Genomic DNA, 20321 nt, shown 5'->3' with positions numbered 1-20321 from the left:
TACACACACACACACACACACACACACTCACTCACACGCGCGCGCGTACACACACACACACACTCACACGCGCGCGCGTACACACACACACACACACACTCACACGCGCGCGCGTACACACACACACACACACTCGCACGCACGCATACACACACACACACACACACACAAATACACACACACACACACACACACACACACACACACACACGGTTTGAATATGTCCCATTTTATTTTGTGATCGTGTCTGTAAGCATGAAGAGACATTTGAAAAGAGGCCACTACGGGTACGTTTAAAGTGCGTCAACAGGAGAAGAAGCAAAGCCAGGTTACAGCACTGATAAGTCACTATGTCAAGGGCACAAACGGACGTGTTTTGAATTTTTAAATTTTTTTGTATTATTGTTTATTCTATTGGTGGAACTTTGACATTTTTATTCGCCGATTCAGTGCTTACTTTTATTTTAGCAAGGATTAAAAGTGTTTGACAATTGCTAAAAGCACACAACGATGACTTTGGTATATTTTAGTTTTGTTTTAGAAAACATATCGTCTTACATGGCATGCCTGCTGTGCACAAAATGGGAGTGAAGTGAACCCAAAATATCCGTGCAATCAATAATGCGTACACTTACTTAAATTGCGAACAATCATATCGTCATCCACTCATTCACACAGGTATTAACAGCTCAATGTTGATTCAGTCATTGTTATAATTTCTTCAGTATAGTTGAGAAATAGTCATCACTAGCATTCTCACTTACGTCTCAAAAGTAAAAGTTAAATCGCATTTTCAACAGAGACAGCGACTCTCCTGTGTCTGCCCGTCCGCCATCTTCTTCAGTCTTCATTATAGTTGAGCAAGAATCATTACTAGCATTCTCACATAGGTCTCAAAAGTAAAAGTAAAATGGACAGTCTTGCCCACAGGGTTCTTATGTGCAAATGACACATATCCTGACTTATATCCGATCTAAAGTATTCGAAAGAAACTGTAAGCTGACTACTAAAAATAAAGCGTCATGGTGTACTATGCCTCTCTGTGCAGACAGATGGAAACCCTTGATCTAAAGTATTCGAAAGAAACTGAAAGCCGACTGCAAAATGTAAAGCGTCATGGTGTATGCTTCTCAGTGCAAACAGATGGAAACCCCTGCTTCAGGAAACACCAGGAAAGTGTAGGAATACGCAGGCACAGTCACCATACCACGGGGCGCTGATTCAGGTTTGAGGGGCGGCAGGTTGTCATTCACCAGTTGCAGTTTGACACCGTTCAAAGCCATGTGTCTGTGACAAAAACGAGAAGACATAATGCGACTTGTAATGAGCTAATTTGTATTTTGTAATCGTTGACAGGCAGGTTAGACGTGTCGAAGATTATTTTCCGTTTTAATATATTCATTTGAATGGACAATAACGTGTTGTTATTGTTATTGTTATTGTTAATTCTAGTCATATTCAGAGGTAAATATTTAAATATTGTCCTTTGCCAAGAAGAAGTAGTTCATGTCAATCCATGTTACTTCAAAGAGTTACTCTCCAATCACAGTTTTTGCCTTCACCTTTACCAATCTGTAATGGGCAGTGACAATATATTTGCACGTGGACTGGATCAGTCTCATCGTCAACTCAATCCCGAACTCTGAGAATTAAAAGTGCATTGTTTTTGGTCAGTTTGTTCAATGAAAACAATCCCCACTTTCAACTACGAAAGTAAAGATGAGTGGTAGTGCCAGTTATCAACAAATGTGTCAAGATTACCCGCCCCCCCAGCCCCAGGTATATTTTGGGTTATCATGGTTAAAAAGAGGAGTTTTCCTAATATAAGTGCATTACTTAGTAACTGCGTTGGTGCGTTTGATAAACTCAATTCAAGAGAAAATTTAGAGCTTCCGAATTTATCAACAAACAATTACAAACAAAAAAACATGAAGAAAATTGACCAACCATGGATATCATACAATGATCCAACTTACTTGGAAGTCAGTCCATCATTGTCACCTGCGGTCAAAGAGTACCGGAAGCGAGGCTGGTTTGAAAACTGGGGCAGGTCAAAGGTCACAGGGTAGTTGTTAGGATTCAGCATGTATACCGCCAAACCGCCCGCCTTGAAACTGAAGAGTAAACATTCAAATCAACTAATCATTAAATCAAACAATGAATCGATACAAACATTTACATCAATCAATCAAGTTAAATCAATCTGCCATTCAATAGAATGCAAATGCTAATCGACGAGTCAATTATTCAATCAATGTATTCCTCTCTCTCTCTCTCTCTCTCTCTCTCTCTCTCTCTCTCTCTCTCTCTCTCTCTCTCTCTCTCTCTCTCTCTCTCTCTCTCTTTTTTTCTCTCTCTCAGCACTAGAGAGACAAAGAGAGGCATTGAGAGACAGAGACAAAGGAAGAGAGCTTGAGAGAGAGACAGAGACAGACAGAATATTTTTGGTAAGATGTGTAAGTTTATCTTTATTTTTACGTGTGCCGAATTATGTGTCTGTGAATCATGTTTTCAGTTGTTCTTGCCATTTTCGTTGACTTTGGTGTACTCCCCAGAAAATGGGCCGACGGCCTTTGTTCATTAAATCGTCATTTCATTTCATTTAATTTCTCTCAGTCCGTCTGTAGATGTTAGTTTCTTTGTCAGTCCTGTGTTGACAACTCTTCGACAAGCGCTTAGAACTGTACCCACGGAATACGCGCTATATAAGCTTCATATTGATTGATATTGATTGAAGAAAGTGTTTATAAAGCCTTCAGGCAAAAAAACAAAGCAAAAGACAACAACTAAAGATCTACTTGTCACGGTTAGCACAGGCAGCGTAGACACGGACATCGTGACGTCCTGAAGCGTGGAACACAGCGCCACGAACAATCCTTTTGTACAGAATCGTCAGCCAGTAATCCTAAGATGGGAGTAAAATATCATGTAATAGATTAAAAACAGCAAGTGCAACAAGTAAATGAACACAATGGTCTGTGATTATTGTAACTGGCAGTAGAAGATGTCCGGAAATGACTCTGTCGGGTTTGTATTAGTTGTAAAGGTGTAACTACTCTTGTTTTTATGAGACAAACTTTCCTACGTGATATTTTAAGCCAGTCACTAGCGAGGGGGGTGTCTGAAACACGTGGACAAGGCGCACATGTGGAAAGTTTGCCTCAATAAAAGTAAGAGTAGGCCTATTTACTATTTCACAGGTAGCTCAGTCGGTAGCGCGCTGGATTTGTATCCAGTTGGCCGCTGTCAGCGTGAGTTCGTCCCCACGTTCGGCGAGAGATTTATTTCTCAGAGTCAACTTTGTGTGCAGACTCTCCTCGGTGTCTGAACACCCCCGTGTGTACACGCAAGCACAAGACCAAGTGCGCACAAAAAAATCCTGTAATCCATGTCAGAGTTCGGTGGGTTACAGAAACACGACAATACCCAGCATGCTTCCTCCGAAAGCGGCGTATGGCTGCCTAAATGGCGGGGTAAAAACGGTCATACACGTAAAAGCTGTGGGAGTTTCAGCCCATGAACGAACAAACAAACAAAACAAACAAACAAACAAACAAACAAACAAACTATTTCACAACCCATGCAAACCTGGCAAAAAGATGTCCGGAGTTCGTCTTAATACAACAAACAACTCTTTCACAACAGGTTGTTTCGACATGCTATACACATTTCCCCCACTTCTTTGTGTATGCATTACCTGTTTTTGTGGGGTGTCTTTTTTCCGAAGCTATCGAGATCCCTGCTAGTGGACACAAAGAAGTTTCAAAACCAACGAAAATAAACCTCAATTAAAATCGCAAATGCATACACAGACAATACAAGTATGTGGCGTGCAAGACCGATTAGACAGATCTAGATGTGGAACTTTTCACCACGTGTAAGGGTAACGTCATCAAATCTAGTTTTTACGTCACGCGTTTGCCAAGATCTATACGTCTTGGTGGGATCGAGCAAAACAATGTATGATTTGGAACATTGGAGCAAAAAGGTGAGTTACGGGTGACGTAATATCTACACATACGCGTACAGGTCTTTGCTACACGTTTGCTCATCTAGAACACAGTAATGTTTGTGTCATACCGTATTTGGGTCGAGGTTTGTGTCAATGATGCCATAGTGGTCGTGGTCTCCATAGAAGACATGACGAATGACAGCCCCAATGCCCTTTGCAGCACACACTCCCAGCTTGTCCAGCCATCTGATGTTTGATAGACAGACATAAAGACACACAGTTAGACAGTTAGACATACAGTTAGATAGACATACAGACAGAGACACACACACACACACACACACACACACACACACACACACACACACACACACGGCACACACACACACACACACATACAAACACACACACACACACACATACAAACACACACACACACACACACACACACAAACAAACACACACACACACAATCACATATAGTTACACACACACGCACACACACACACACACACACACATACACAAACACACAATCACATACATACACACACACACACACACACACACATATATACGCCCATAGGTGCACATACACACACGCACCACTACACACACAGACGCACACAAACACACACACACACACACACACACGTACATACTCACACACACACACACACACACACACACACACACACACACACACACACACACACACACACACGCGGACTGCAAACAACTTGTGAGATTTAAATGAACCCACGTTCATACAAACGTCAGCCAAAAAAAAATAAAAAAAATAAATAAAAGCGTTAAGGGCAGAATTAATATACCTGCGCAGTTTCAGCAGCAAAGACGACGCACTGCATATTATTGATGCTGCGATAGGGATTATGACGAGTACTTGGCCTGTTTCCTTTCACGCAACGTGTAGCGGGCTGGGATAATCTGCAGTGCGTTGTCTGTCCTGCTGAAGTTACATAGGTGAGCGCCAGGCCTTAGTTGTTGGTTTTTTGTGTGTTTTTTTTTGTATTTGCCAAGCACATCATTGTGGGGCTTTTAATCAGCGCTTAAAAGCGCCAGGCCTTAGTAAATGAATCAAGTAGCCTGAACTCACAGAAATCCTGACATAAATCTGTCAGTCATCCCAGCGACGCCGCCCACCGAGGCGCTCCCTGTTTCCCCCAGCCATACAGGGAGATGGCGGTCCACAGAGCGAGTCTGGTTGAAGGCATTGTCTATCATGCGGGCCAGGGAATCCATCTTGTTGACGTCTGTGAAGTAGGATTTCTGGGGGTGGTGTCCGTCAAAGTAGTACCTGGGGGGGTAAATCATTTCAGTCCCCAGGCCCAGAAGGTCGTTCGGGAGTGGGGTTATGGAGAAACGTGGAACTTTTGAGCACGTGTACGGGAACGTGTACGGGTAACGTCATCAAATCTAGTTTTTACCTCACGCGTTTGCCAAGATATACACGTCTTGCTGGGAGGCAAACACTACAGCGTTCTAGATGGTCGAACGTGTAGCAAAGACCTGTACGTGTACGTGTAGATATTGCGTCACCCGTGACTCACTTTTTTCTCCAATGTTCCAAATGCATACGTTGCTTTGCTCCCATCAAGACTGCAGATCTTGGCAAACGCGTGACGTAACAACTAGATTTGATGACGTTACCCGTACACGTTCCCGTACACGTCCTGAAAAGTGCTTATCTAGATCTTGCTAATGTGTAGGAAACTGGATGACTGCATCCAACTCTTCAAGACGTGTACGGGTGACGTCATATCTACACGTACGCCTACATGTCTTGGCTACACGTTCGCTCATCCAGAACACTGTATTGTGGGGCTTGCAATGGACGCGTTCCAGAAATAACTCTCCGCGTTCTTATGGAAGAGTGGCTTATCCCTTACAAATATTGACGGCTGCATGTGGTCGATGGGGGGGGGGGGGGGGGGGAGGCGGATGAATATGTTATGTTGTGTTCAGAAGTTGTGCCCACGCGCCCAGTAAAAGAAGAGGAACAGATGGCCAAGTCGTGGACAAACGACTATTGTAACAAGGCAATTTCATTCGGTGTTGCAAAAATCATATTCACAAAACAATTTCACAAACAGTGTTGGCAAAGTCTGTTACTCGTACACAGCAAAAAGTCGAAACTAAAAGCCAACAGAAAACTATTTTGGAATGTAACACTTTCCAAGCAATACTTACACAGATGCTATCCATACTAAATGTTCACGTACAGACAACACTGTAATGCCACGCTGTTCAGAAAACACAGCATTTGAGAAGCTCTATCTAAAGTAAAAGGGAAGAGAAGAAAATAAATCACTCACTGATGAAAGGTTGCTGCCCGAACATACTTGTTCCCACCGGCTGCCAGGAAACTGCAACAGACATAAAATCTATAGCAATCACAACTAAACATACACTGCTGACCAAAACCTGTCCAGCAGATTGTTGATGCAGACATGCTCAGACTTGCACGTGCTATTCGTGCTGCATGTCTTGGGCGGGGATGTAGCTCAGTTGGTAGCGCGCTGGATTTGTATTCAGTTGGCCGCTGTCAGCGTGAGTTCGATCCCAGGTTCGGCGGAAATTTATTTCAGAGTCAACTTTGTGTGCAGACTCTCTTCGGTGTCCGAACCCTCCCCCCGTGTACACTACATTGGGTGTGCACGTTAAAGATCCCAAGATTGACAAAAGGGTCTTTCCTGGCAAAATTGCTTAGGCACAGTTAATAATTGTCTACCTATACCCGTGTGACTTGGAATAATAGGCCGTGAAAGGTAAATATGCGCCGAAATGGCTGCAATCTACTGGCCGTATAAAATTTCATCTCACACGGCATCACTGCAGAGCGCCTAGAACTGTACCCACGGAATATGCGCGATATAAGCGTCATTGATTGATTGATTGATTGATGTCTTGTTTTCGAAAATTGGTGCATGGACTAGGTTCGTGTTAGCGTTACTGTCGTTGACACTTCACACGAACCTAATGTACTTATACCTGTATATTCAAGAATGTGACCATAGATATAAAATGCAATTGATATATTTATCCAGTTAGCATGATAAAATCAACTCAAATGAGAGAAGACAGTAATCGCATACAGTCATTATGGTATTAAAAGAACATTTACTGAAGAAAAATAAACACACACACACACACGCACACACACACACACACACACACACGCACACACACACACATACACAAACACACACACACACACTGTGACACACTGTGACACACACACACACACACATACACACATACACACACACACATACACACACACAAACACATACACACACACACACACGCAAAGTCTTTGCACACAAAACAAACAAGTCGCGTAAGGCGAAAATACAACATTTAGTCAAGTAGCTGTCGAACTCACAGAATGAAACTGAACGCAATGCAACGCAGCAAGACCGTATACTCGTAGCATCGTCAGTCCACCGCTCATGGCAAAGGCAGTGAAATTGACAAGAAGAGCGGGGTAGTAGTTGCGCTGAGAAGGATAGCACGCTTTTCTGTACCTCTCTTCGTTTTAACTTTCTGAGCGTGTTTTCAATCCAAACATATCATATCTATATGCTTTTGGAATCAGGAACCGACAAGGAATAAGATGAAAGTGTTTGTAAATTGATTTCAAAAATTTAATTTTGATCATAATGTTTATATATTTAATTTTCAGAGCTTGTTTTTAATCCAAATATAACATATTTGTATGTTTTTGGAATCAGCAAATGATGGAGAATAAGATGAACGTAAATTTGGATCGTTTTATAAAATAATATGTTTTTTACAATTTTCAGATTTTTAATGACCAAAGTCATTAATTAATTTTAAGCCACCAAGCTGAAATGGAATACCGAAGTCCGGGCTTCGTCGGACATTACTTGACCAAAATTTCAACCAATTTGGTTAAAAAATGAGAGCGTGACAGTGCCGCCTCAACTTTCACGAAAAGCCGGATATGACGTCATCAAAGACATTTATCAAAAAAAAGAAAAAAACGTCTGAGGATATCATACCCACGAACTCTCATGTCAAATTTCATAAAGATCGGTCCAGTAGTTTGGTCTGAATCGCTCTACACGCACGCACGCACACGCACACACACACACACACACACACACACACAGACACACACACACACACACACCACGACCCTCGTCTCGATTCCCCCCTCTATGTTAAAACATTTAGTCATAACTTGACTAAATGTAATGATCATCAAACTAGAGTCAGTAACTCACCCGTGGAAATACTTGGGATTGACGAAGGCAGTGTCGGGCCCCACGATGAAGGATGAGGAGTACAGGGGGTACCCATTCAGCAGTTTCTGTAGTTCTGCAACGTCGTGCACCAGTTGCTCGGGTGACAGCGTTATGGGTCGACTCGAGGAGTACAAGTCATACTCTGTCGAAAACAGGGGCAATGACAATGACAATGACTATGACAATGACAATGACAATGACAATGACAATGGCAATGACAATGACAATGGCAATGACAATGACAATGACAATGGCAATGGCAATGACAATGACAATGGCAATGACAATGGCAATGACAATGACAATGACAATGGCAATGACAATGACAATGACAATGGCAATGACAATGACAATGACAGATATTTATTTTTCGAGGGTAACAAGAATAAGCATAGATATGCTTTTTTGCATCTGGCCCTCGCCCTAAAGAGGGACTAATCTATTTTACTGCTAATACTTTAAAAACAAACAAAATACAAAACAAACAAAAACATAAAAACATGATTGATGGTAGAACATAATTACGGGAAATAACGTTAAGGGGGTAATGCACCGGTCACAGTATTGCTGAAGCAACAATTTGTCTTTTTCTCGCATCTAATGTACAATATAAACAGTCACAAACTGTACCTAACTTTCTTACAGATGCCTTCACATACCTTAATGTTGCCAGCCAAACAAAACTGCATGAGGTTTGTCAGTTTGCGGTTTGTCTTTCGGTTTGTCAGAAATAATTATCCCTCTCGCGGAAAATAATAGACTTCCATGTTGTCTTTTGCCGTAAATAGTTCACGTGAGCCTGATCACGCTTTCCTGCCTTGTCAATTCTCAAAATTAATGCATAATAAAAGTGCAGTTTTTGACTCCTTGCATGAAAGTCAATGATACTTTTTGGTTCAAACGAATAGCTCTCTGAGGCATTACTGAAAGCCCTAATAGGGGCCCCGTGTACAAGGTCAGTACCTTTAAAAGGAAGAGTCCTTCGCGTATAAACGAATCGGCTCACAACTATCGATATGATCAGACTTCAACGTGGGGTAAGACCATCACCATACACTTGGACACATACCCCGATATATACAGCCTGACTTCGTTTTGTGGAGAGTGGGATTGTTAATGTAGTAATTGTTTTAAGGACACTAATGGTGATCTGTGAAATGAACTCAAACGAGAAATCTCACTACGAACATGAAATATACAGGATGTATATTTGTTTGTATGTGTTCAAATGGAGGGATTTTTCTTGTCCCATTTGAGTCCTGGGTCTCACAATCACAGGTTATGTCTGTTTCACCTGCCAGTCGACCCAACCAACTTTCAGGCAGGCAGGCAGGCAGGCAGGCAAACACGCAGGCACGCACACACGCATGTACGCACGAACGCACGCACACATACACAGAACACAGTTCGATAAAACGCGTATGCCACCACCCTCGTAAATAAGGATTAATCTGATCCTATCTGATCTTATCTCGCCCCCCCCCCCCCCCCTCTCTTTCTCTCTCATCCTGGCCGTTTCCGAGCTCAGATCCCGAAATGTGGTAGTCCACACACACTCTCTCTCTCTTACTCTCTCTCTCTCTCACACTCTCTCTCTCTCTCTTACTCTCTCTCTCTCTCTCTCTCTCTCTCTCTCTCTCTCTCTCTCTCTCTCTCTCTCTCTCTCTCTCTCTCTCTCTCTCCTTAAATGTATGAGAATCCTGACCGTTTCCGAGCTCAAATCCCGCGATGTGGTAGTTCCTGTCAGCAGAAGCCTTCAGCAGCTGGCGAGTATAGCTGGTGTCCCAGGATCCGTCGTGATTCCGTGACACTGGGTCCAGAATGTAGTAGGAGTCCCAACCCACCAGCTTGAAGAAGTTGTTCATCTTTTCCCATAGTTGCACTGAGATATACGTTGTTCGTTTAGCTTTAAAGCGTCTTTGGGAAACGAAAGGTGCAGTTTACAAATCAGCACAATATATGCATGAGCATAGAGACACTCAGACAGACAGATAGACAGACACACACACATGGGAACGCATGGACGTATTGAGCAGCACGGAGGCACGAACGCATGGATGCACAAATGCACGGATGGACTAACACAAACACAAACACACACATAAAGAATGTATTATTTGGATGACAGAGTCATCTCCTCTGTATTAAATGAACCCGAGTGTGTTTAAGTGCGAAAACTCTCAAAGACAACAACAACTACAACAACACCACCACCACCACCACAACAACAACAACAATAACAACAACGACGACAACAACGGCAGCACAGACTAGCGAGGGTTTACGCGCTGAACACTCAAAGGCAACAACAAAAACAACCTCAACAACCACAACAGCAACACCATCACCACCACCACCAACAACAACAACAAGACCAACAACAACAAGAACAACAACAGCAGTTCAATATAGCAGCAGCTTCCATGCTTACGACTGTGTTGTGAAGATGCCACGTGGAAGGTACCTCCCTCCCCGCCGAAACGAACATAGAGCGGCGCCAGTGCCCGTGCCAGGTTCTGTAGTTTCTTGGAGCTGAAATGGCGAGAGAGAGAGAGAGAGAAAAAAAAAACTACAACGATTTTTGCACAGGGAAAGTGGGAGGTAAACTTGGGGTGAGGCACGTACGTAAACGAATGAGCCTAGATCCGTCTTTTTTTGTCAGTTTTAGGTAAAACTGAATGGTTCACTAGGTCAAATAAGTTTCTCCGTCCGAATACAAACGGAAAGACAGAGGCATTGGACGAAAAGACACACACACGGACACACAGGTAAAGAGGCTACCAGATAGGTAGATAGATAGATAGATAGATAAATAGGTACACAGACAGGTCGATAGATATATATATAGATAGATAGATACATAGGTAGATAGGTCGGTAAACAGACAGCCCGATAAATAGATAGATAGATAGACAAACAGACAGACAGAAAGACAGACAGACAGACAGACAGACAGACGGACGGACAGATAAATAGATAGATATATAGATACATAGATAAGTAAACAGACAGGAAGATAGATAGATAGATAGATAGATAGACAGATAGATAGATAGATAAATAAATAAATAAATAAATAGATATAGACAAATATAGATAGATAGATAGATAGATAGATAGATAGATAGATAGATAGATAGATAGATAGATAGATAGATAGATAGATAGATAGATAGATAGATAGATAGATAGATAGATAGATACATACTCGAAATGACGCGACAACTGCACTGCAGTGGGGTCACCAAGCGAGTGTCCGATGAAGTGGTCAGTGATGGTGTTGAGAGACTTCTGAATGTTGACCGTCACCACCACGGGCACGTCATGATTGCTGGCGGCACGAAGGACTCCGCCATCTTGTGAAGCCGTTGCCATGGTGACAAGCCAGAGGAGGGTGAATGTCTGGGATGCACTGATGAACGGCATTGTGATGTCTGCAACACTGTACATGTAGATCGTGTAGTGGGACTGGGTGGCCGAGTGGTAACGCACTTGAGCTCGGAAGCGAGAGGTTGCGAGTTCGACCCTGGGTCAGGGCGTTAGCAGTTTTCTCCCCCCTTTCCTAACCTAGGTGGTGGGTTCAAGTGCTAGTCTTTCGGATGAGACGAAAAACCGAGGTCCCTTCGTGTACACTACATTGGGGTATGCACGTTAAAGATCCCACGATTGACAAAAGGGTCTTTCCTGGCAAAATTGTACAGGCATAGATAAAAAAAAAATGTCCACCAAAATACCCGTGTGACTTGGAATACTAGGCCGTGAAAAGTAGGATATGCGCCGAAATGGCTGCGATCTGCTGGTCGATGTGAATGCGTGATGTATTGTGTAAAAAATTCCATCTCACACGGCATAAATAGATCCCTGCGCCTTGAGTCCGAGTCTGGAGATACGCGCGCGATATAAGACTTCATATCTATATCTATATATATATACGACTAGTGTCTGTGTGTCTGTCTGTGTGTCTGTCTGTGTATCTGTCTGTGTGTCTGTGCGCGATGCACGGCCAAAGTTCTCGATGGATCTGCTTCAAATTTGGTGGGCATATGCAAGTAGACCCGGGACACGACACAACCTGGTCGATATTTCAAAACGTGCTCTCAGCGCGCAGCGCGGAACCGATTTTGGTTCCACCTCAGCTATTTTGGTTCCACCTCAGCTTACCCGGGCCCCCATACCGACACACCATAGCCGCTACACCACATCACAACGCCAAAGTTCTCGGTGGATCTTTTTCAAATTTGGACACCGTATTCAGCTACACCCCGGACACAATATCATCGATGAGATATTTCAACACGTGCTCTCAGCGCGCAGCGCTGAACTCATTTCCGTTTTTGTGTTCATTTCACCATTATAAGTAACTCTTCCTTATCTTCTCCAGTGTTTGGCGTTTATCTCCCTTCCTTCGTGTGGCTTTCCCGTTCAGTTGTAAGTTACTACACTGCGCTGTCCACTGCGCTGAGCGTCTTCGGATATTCCCGGCGTTCTGTTACTGTTACCTATTTTTAGAAGGTCAACGCAGTGTACAGAACGTAAATTGGACCCGTAAATTATCCTCACTGTAAAAGTGCAAAGGTCGAATCAATTTATAGCCACGCGAAAAATACACTGTCATCTATCTCTCTATAGATACGGCTTCTCTGTGTGTGTGTGTGTGTGTGTGTAAGTGTGTGTGTCTCTATGTAAGCAACACCTGTGCATTCTTCAGTTCTGTTTGTGATGTGGTCTGGCGGCTTTTGTGTAATTTTTTGTATGAGACAAACACTCAAGTCCTTAATGGCTCAAAACCGTAGGACTTTTAATATTAATTTTAACGTAATTTTATGTACTGGCCTTCCTTTGAGAAGCCATAACTTGCTCAGTCCTGTTTGAGTGGAGTTCGCCTCCAAAGGTGATTAACACGGTTACATTCGTCGACAAGGATGGGACTCGATATGGTCAGGAATGGCATTATGGCCACTGAATCATTTTCGTGCTGTTCCCATTCCACGAATCTGGGAGGGACCTAAGCTTGGCGGGTCCATAGTTCGGACCCGGCGAAGCCGGCGTACGGCTCTAAGTACTTCTTCCCGGCGAAGCCGGCTACCCGGCGAAGCGGGTATTCATTCTAGTATATATATACACGACTAGTGTCTGTGTGTCTGTGTATATGTGTGTCTGTGTGTCTGTGCGCGATGCACTGCCAAAGTTCTCGATGGATCTGCTTCAAATTTGGTGGGCTTATTCAGAGAGACCCCGGACACAACCTCATCGATGAGATATTTCAACACGTGCTCTCAGCGCGCAGCGCTGAACCGATTTTGGTTTTTCTCTGTTTTTCTCTGGATCCATTCCCAGTAACTCTTCCTTATCTTCTCGAGTGTTTTCAGCGTTTATCTCCCTTCCTTCGTGTGGCGTCAATCCATATTCCCGTTACTACGTTACTATTTTTAGAATGTCACGATTGCACCCGTAAGTTGTCCTTACTGTAAAAGTGAAAAGGTCGAATCAATTTATAGCCACGCGAAATATACACTGTCATCTATCTCTATATATTTATAGATATAGATATACATATATATATATACGGCTTCTCTGTTGACTTCTTTGACTTTAAAACGTGACAAAGGTAAGGTAAGGTAATGTAAGAAAAGGTAAGGTAAGGTAAGGTAAAATAGTCCAATAAGGTTACCCCATGGACATTCCCGGTACTCCCCCCTTGTGAAAAGCGAGCTAACATGCAGTATGGTGCTACCCAATAAGGTTACCCCATGGACATTCCCGGTACTCCCCCCTTGTGAAAAGCGAGCTAACATGCAGTATGGTGCTACCCAATAAGGTTACCCCATGGACATTCCCGGTACTCCCCCCTTGTGAAAAGCGAGCTAACATGCAGTATGGTGCTACCCAATAAGGTTACCCCATGGACATTCCCGGTACTCCCCCCTTGTGAAAAGCGAGCTAACATGCAGTATGGTGCTACCCAATAAGGTTACCCCATGGACATTCCCGGTACTCCCCCCTTGTGAAAAGCGAGCTAACATGCAGTATGGTGCTACCCAATAAGGTTACCCCATGGACATTCCCGGTACTCCCCCCTTGTGAAAAGCGAGCTAACATGCAGAACGGTGCTACCCAATAAGGTTACCCCATGGACATTCCCGGTACTCCCCCCTTGTGAAAAGCGAGCTAACATGCAGAACGGTGCTACCCAATAAGGTTACCCCATGGACATTCCCGGTACTCCCCCCTTGTGGAAAGCGAGCTAACATGCAGAACGGTGCTACCCAATAAGGTTACCCCATGGACATTCCCGGTACTCCCCCCTTGTGAAAAGCGAGCTAACATGCAGAACGGTGCTACCCAATAAGGTTACCCCATGGACATTCCCGGTACTCCCCCCTTGTGAAAAGCGAGCTAACATGCAGAACGGTGCTACCCAATAAGGTTACCCCATGGACATTCCCGGTACTCCCCCCTTGTGAAAAGCTAGCTAACATGCAGAACGGTGCTACCCAATAAGGTTACCCCATGGACATTCCCGGTACTCCCCCCTTGTGAAAAGCGAGCTAACATGCAGAACGGTGCTACCCAATAAGGTTACCCCATGGACATTCCCGGTACTCCCCCCTTGTGAAAAGCGAGCTAACATGCAGAACGGTGCTACCCAATAAGGTTACCCCATGGACATTCCCGGTACTCCCCCCTTGTGAAAAGCGAGCTAACATGCAGAACGGTGCTACCCAATAAGGTTACCCCATGGACATTCCCGGTACTCCCCCCTTGTGAAAAGCGAGCTAACATGCAGTATGGTGCTACCCAATAAGGTTACCCCATGGACATTCCCGGTACTCCCCCCTTGTGAAAAGCGAGCTAACATGCAGAACGGTGCTACCCAATAAGGTTACCCCATGGACATTCCCGGTACTCCCCCCTTGTGGAAAGCGAGCTAACATGCAGAACGGTGCTACCCAATAAGGTTACCCCATGGACATTCCCGGTACTCCCCCCTTGTGGAAAGCGAGCTAACATGCAGAACGGTGCTACCCAATAAGGTTACCCCATGGACATTCCCGGTACTCCCCCCTTGTGGAAAGCGAGCTAACATGCAGTATGGTGCTACCCAATAAGGTTACCCCATGGACATTCCCGGTACTCCCCCCTTGTGGAAAGCGAGCTAACATGCAGAACGGTGCTACCCAATAAGGTTACCCCATGGACATTCCCGGTACTCCCCCCTTGTGAAAAGCGAGCTAACATGCAGTATGGTGCTACCCAATAAGGTTACCCCATGGACATTCCCGGTACTCCCCCCTTGTGAAAAGCGAGCTAACATGCAGAACGGTGCTACCCAATAAGGTTACCCCATGGACATTCCCGGTACTCCCCCCTTGTGGAAAGCGAGCTAACATGCAGAACGGTGCTACCCAATAAGGTTACCCCATGGACATTCCCGGTACTCCCCCCTTGTGGAAAGCGAGCTAACATGCAGAACGGTGCTACCCAATAAGGTTACCCCATGGACATTCCCGGTACTCCCCCCTTGTGGAAAGCGAGCTAACATGCAGAACGGTGCTACCCAATAAGGTTACCCCATGGACATTCCCGTTACTCCCCCCTTGTGAAAAGCGAGCTAACATACAATACAGAACGGTGCTACCCAATAAGCACTGACAACAAAAAGAAAAGGAAAATACTTTTAACAACAAGAAATTCCTCCGAGGTAGGAAAAACACCCCCGTCAAAGAGAAATAACCTTCTCAGTTGGTAGCAGTGAGAATGGTTATTTCCCTTTGACCATTAATAAGTACCTCTATAAGTCCTTGTATAATTTTAATCCACCAATAACTCCCTACCCGTGTGTTTGACTGGTCCCAATTTTTGTAAGGACCGTCTCAGGAATGTATAGAACCTGTTCACCAAGTTTGGTGACGATCGGTCCGTTCATTCTTGAGATCTATATGCGAACACAAACAAACAAACAAACAAACAAACACATCGACCGAATCCTATACACACCCCTATACCGGGGGTGTAAATACGATGTTTATTTACCTGTGTTTCTACTGCTCTGCCTTGCGTTGAACGCTGACTTACTTTCTTTGTCTTCGTTTCAAGCACACGCCGACTGGACAGTCGTGCGTATAAAGAATATCTTCTTGTCTATAAGTACGGCCTGGTGAAGGACCAACTACACTGGAATCTAGGGCTGTGGTTTATGCAGAACAAACGTTAAAAGATAAGATTTAAATAAGGTTACAATGGCAAAGGCAAATTAAACAAGTCGCGTAAGGCGAAAATACAACATTTAGTCAAGTAGCTGTCGAACTCACAGAATGAAACTGAACGCAATGCAACGCAGCAAGACCATATACTCGTAGCATCGTCAGTCCACCACGCACGGCAAAGGCAGTGAAATTGACAAGAAGAGCGGGGTAGTACTTTGCGCTGAGAAGGATAGCACGCTTTTCTGTACCTCTCTTCGTTTTAACTTTCTGAGCGTGTTTTCAATCCAAACATATCATATCTATATGTTTTTGGAATCAGGAACCGACAAGGAATAATATGAAAGTGTTTTTAAATTGATTTCGAAAATTTAATTTTGATCATAATTTTTATATTTTTAATTTTCAGAGCTTGTTTTTAATCCAAATATAACGTATTTATATGTTTTTGGAATGAGAAAATAATTGAGAATAAGATGAACGTAAATTTGGATCGTTTTATAAAAAAAAATAATTTTTTTACAATTATCAGATTTTTAATGACCAAAGTCATTACTTATTTTTTAAGCCACCAAGCTGAAATGCAATACCAAAGTCCGAGCTTTGTCGGAGATTACTTGACCAAAATCTCAACCAATTTGGTTGAAAAATGAGAGCGTGACAGTGCCGCCTCAACTTTCACGAAAAGCCGGATATGACGTCATCAAAGACATTTATCAAAAAAATGAAAAAAAACGTCTGAGGATATCATACCCAGGAACTCTCATGTCAAATTTCATAAAGATCGGTCCAGTAGTTTAATCTGAATCGCTCTACACACACAGACAGACAGACAGACAGACAGACAGACACACATACACCACGACCCTCGTCTCGATTCCCCCCTCTATGTTAAAAAATTTAGTCAAAACTTGACTAAATGTAAAAACAACAACAACCTAAGTACACAAGAATGGTTAGTTTCTGGAACATTTGATCATTTACAAAACTACACATTTAGCACAATTTATCAATTTGTAGTGTGCAGAAACTAGATACACAAAAGGAAAAAAATTATAATTAAAAGAACAATTTCGCTTCGTTTGTGGGATTTGCGCCTACAACGATGACACGAAGCCAAAAGACGAACGAGAAAAAAATATTTGCTGGGACTTGAAATTATATGAATAAGATAACTCTACCATATCCTTGTTTATATCATTGAATAGTAAAAACAATGGGTAGGGATAAGGGAGGAAGACGAGGGTGGTGGTGTCACTGAATTAACAAACGTTTTAATCATTATCATGTTGCCAAGACAAGTTATGTGCAATGTCATTTCTTACGAAAGAACATGATACGAACGCCACAGTATTTCTCAGCAGCGAATCAGAATGAAAGATAGGAAATCAATTATTGTCTCATAATCCATTTGTGTACTGCTGTCCTGGTAAATCTTACTGACTGTGTATTTTAGAATTGCAAACAGACAGGTGTGGGTCGATGGGCCTCATAGAAATTTCCATTAAAATGTACTCTCGTTTTTATTAGATAGTGAGTTTGTTTTGCTGTTATCGTTAATGAAAACGTGTGTGTGTGTGTGTGTGTGTGTGTGTGTGTGTGTGTGTGTGTGTGTGTGTGTGTGTGTGTGTGTGTGTGTGTGTGTGTGTGTGTGTGTGTGTGTGTGTGTGTGTGTGTGTGTGTGTGTGTGTGTGCGTGCGAATCTGCAGAAGTTCGTCCATTCTTTCTGAGTGCTACGACCTTTATAATGTCACTGTGTCTTGAAAAGGAAGGCCTTCAATCGATAAGAAATCAACAATATTAAAACGTTTGCTCAGGACGAGTGTCCTTTTGCAGTAGGCAAGGGAAAGCTCTATCGGTCTCATAAGATGTCCTACTCCTATAGACAACAATGCACTTTTTGCTGTTGCTTTCTATATTAGCAAATAAGGCATATAATTATCATTTTTGAGTATAATTCGGATATTTGACCAATTAGGACTGATTCTAGGTGACCCGCTAAATGTAATAGCGGTCAGGGTAGGACCCTTTTTGTTGATCACGCTGACAATAAACAAGACAAACAAATCTTTTAAATAAAGAATATCAGCGTGACTTATTCTAAGGAATGCCACTGTTAACCTTCACCGGATCACGCTTTGGACTACACAGTCCAGATGATGTGGGTCGTGTACGACCCATACTTTCTAAAGAATATTCAACTTAAAAAGTATGGGTCGTACACGACCCACGCTATCCGAACAGGGATAAACTCTTTACCGCCGCTTTGCAGAGTATGGGTCGTACACGACCGACGCCATTCGAATAGGGATACACACCGTAAAATACCATCTTTAATTCCATATGGGTCGTTTACGACCCACAACATCCCGGCTGTGTAGTTCAAATGACGTCATTGTTTATTTGTTTGTTTAAAACGATAATCATCCAAAAATTGGTCAATAGGAAGGTTCTATGGTGCTTGAGGATTACATGAAGTCACAATCCAAAAGTCCCAATTGTTATAAAGTTACAGACACTTTCATGAGGCTCTGGGTCGTCCACGACCCACGAAGCAGGATGAAGGTTACGGTATTGTCAGATTATACGACTTAATCCCCCATTGACTCGCATGCAACAACCAGGGTCACCGCTGCTAGAATTGTATATGTTACAGTAAATTCATCAAACCAGTCAATTTGTAAATTCACTCCGTAAATTTACCAATTTACTGAAAAATTCAGGAAATTTACAAATTTCCCGAGTTTGACACCCAGGAAATTTACAAATTTACTGAAAATTTCAGTAAATTTACAAATTTACTGGTTTGATGAATTTACTGTAACATATACAAGAATGGGCCTTTTGGCGAAGCAGGCCTGACAATGTTCAAACATAGTGCTCTCGCCCTTTCTAGAAATACCTTTGCAGAATTAGGCCTCCACCAGAAAGTTATTAGGCAGTCAGTTATCTTTGATGGTTCTCTATCATAAAACACCCCCTACAATTTGTCTTTGTATTTGAGTAAAGAACTGGTTTTTTGTTTGTTTGCTTGCTTAACGCCCAGCCGACCACGTAGGGCCATATCAGGGCGGTGCTGCTTTGACATATAACGTGCGCCACACACAAGACAGAAGTCGCAGCACAGGCTTCATGTCTCACCCAGTCACATTATTCTGACACCGGACCAACCAGTCCTAGCACTAACCCCATAATGCCAGACGCCAGGCGGAGCAGCCACTAGATTGCCAATGTTAAAGTCTTAGGTATGACCCGGCCGGGGTTCGAACCCACGACCTCCCGATCTCGGGGCGGACGCCTTACCACTAGGCCACCGTGCCGGTCTAAAGAACTGGTTTGGAAAGAGAGACACAAGAGGCATGTTTGTGTCAAGATCCAATGCTTCTAGCAAACCATGTAAAATATGGTGTAATTGAAGTTACAGTTAACTAATCACTAGTACAAACATTTTTAGGGTGATGCACAGCTGTACTGAAGACTTTAGTAATAAAGGCTTTACATGTTGTAGTAAAAAGTAAAAAAGTAAATTTTTAGGGGCTTATTGTCCGTCAGGTCTTAATTGCCTATATTGGACATGAATTGGTTTATACGATTCGAGTTTTTACGCCCTCACGGCTTTTGATGTATGCGTGTTTAGGTGGTATCAGCCATCTGCACTAATGGTAGAATGACCAAGATCTTTAACGTGCCATTGTGGTGACACGGGGGTGGGAGATGGATACCGTCTCTGGGTCTGCACATAAAGTTGACCCGTGTCCGTCCCGGCCCGGATTCGATGTTTTATTCAGAGCCCTATACCTTTATACGAAGCAAAGCGCAGAGATAACAAGGAACTTAGTCGATAAATATCGACAGGGGGCGGACAAATGGTTTA

At 43.2% G+C, this 20321-nt stretch overlaps 1 protein-coding gene across 1 annotated transcript; it reads right to left on the bottom strand.

Annotated features, from left to right (window-relative positions):
- Positions 1-213: 213 nt before the first annotated feature.
- LOC138978083 (heparanase-like) lies at positions 214-16430 on the bottom strand. Its single transcript, XM_070350709.1, has 11 exons — positions 16278-16430; positions 11452-11685; positions 10675-10775; positions 9949-10125; positions 8223-8385; positions 6288-6338; positions 5069-5269; positions 4081-4198; positions 2799-2905; positions 1977-2114; positions 214-1287 (listed from the first exon to the last, which is right to left on the bottom strand). The coding sequence occupies exons 2-11, from the start codon at positions 11667-11669 to the stop codon at positions 1131-1133; spliced, it is 1431 nt and encodes a 476-aa protein (XP_070206810.1). The 5' UTR covers positions 11670-11685; positions 16278-16430; the 3' UTR covers positions 214-1130.
- Positions 16431-20321: the final 3891 nt, after the last annotated feature.

The sequence above is a fragment of the Littorina saxatilis genome, linkage group LG10, assembly GCF_037325665.1.
Source record: "Littorina saxatilis isolate snail1 linkage group LG10, US_GU_Lsax_2.0, whole genome shotgun sequence".
NCBI classification, from domain to species: domain Eukaryota; kingdom Metazoa; phylum Mollusca; class Gastropoda; order Littorinimorpha; family Littorinidae; genus Littorina; species Littorina saxatilis.
The sequence above is the reverse complement of the archived record's forward strand: the minus strand, read 5'-3'. Positions and strand labels throughout refer to the sequence as shown.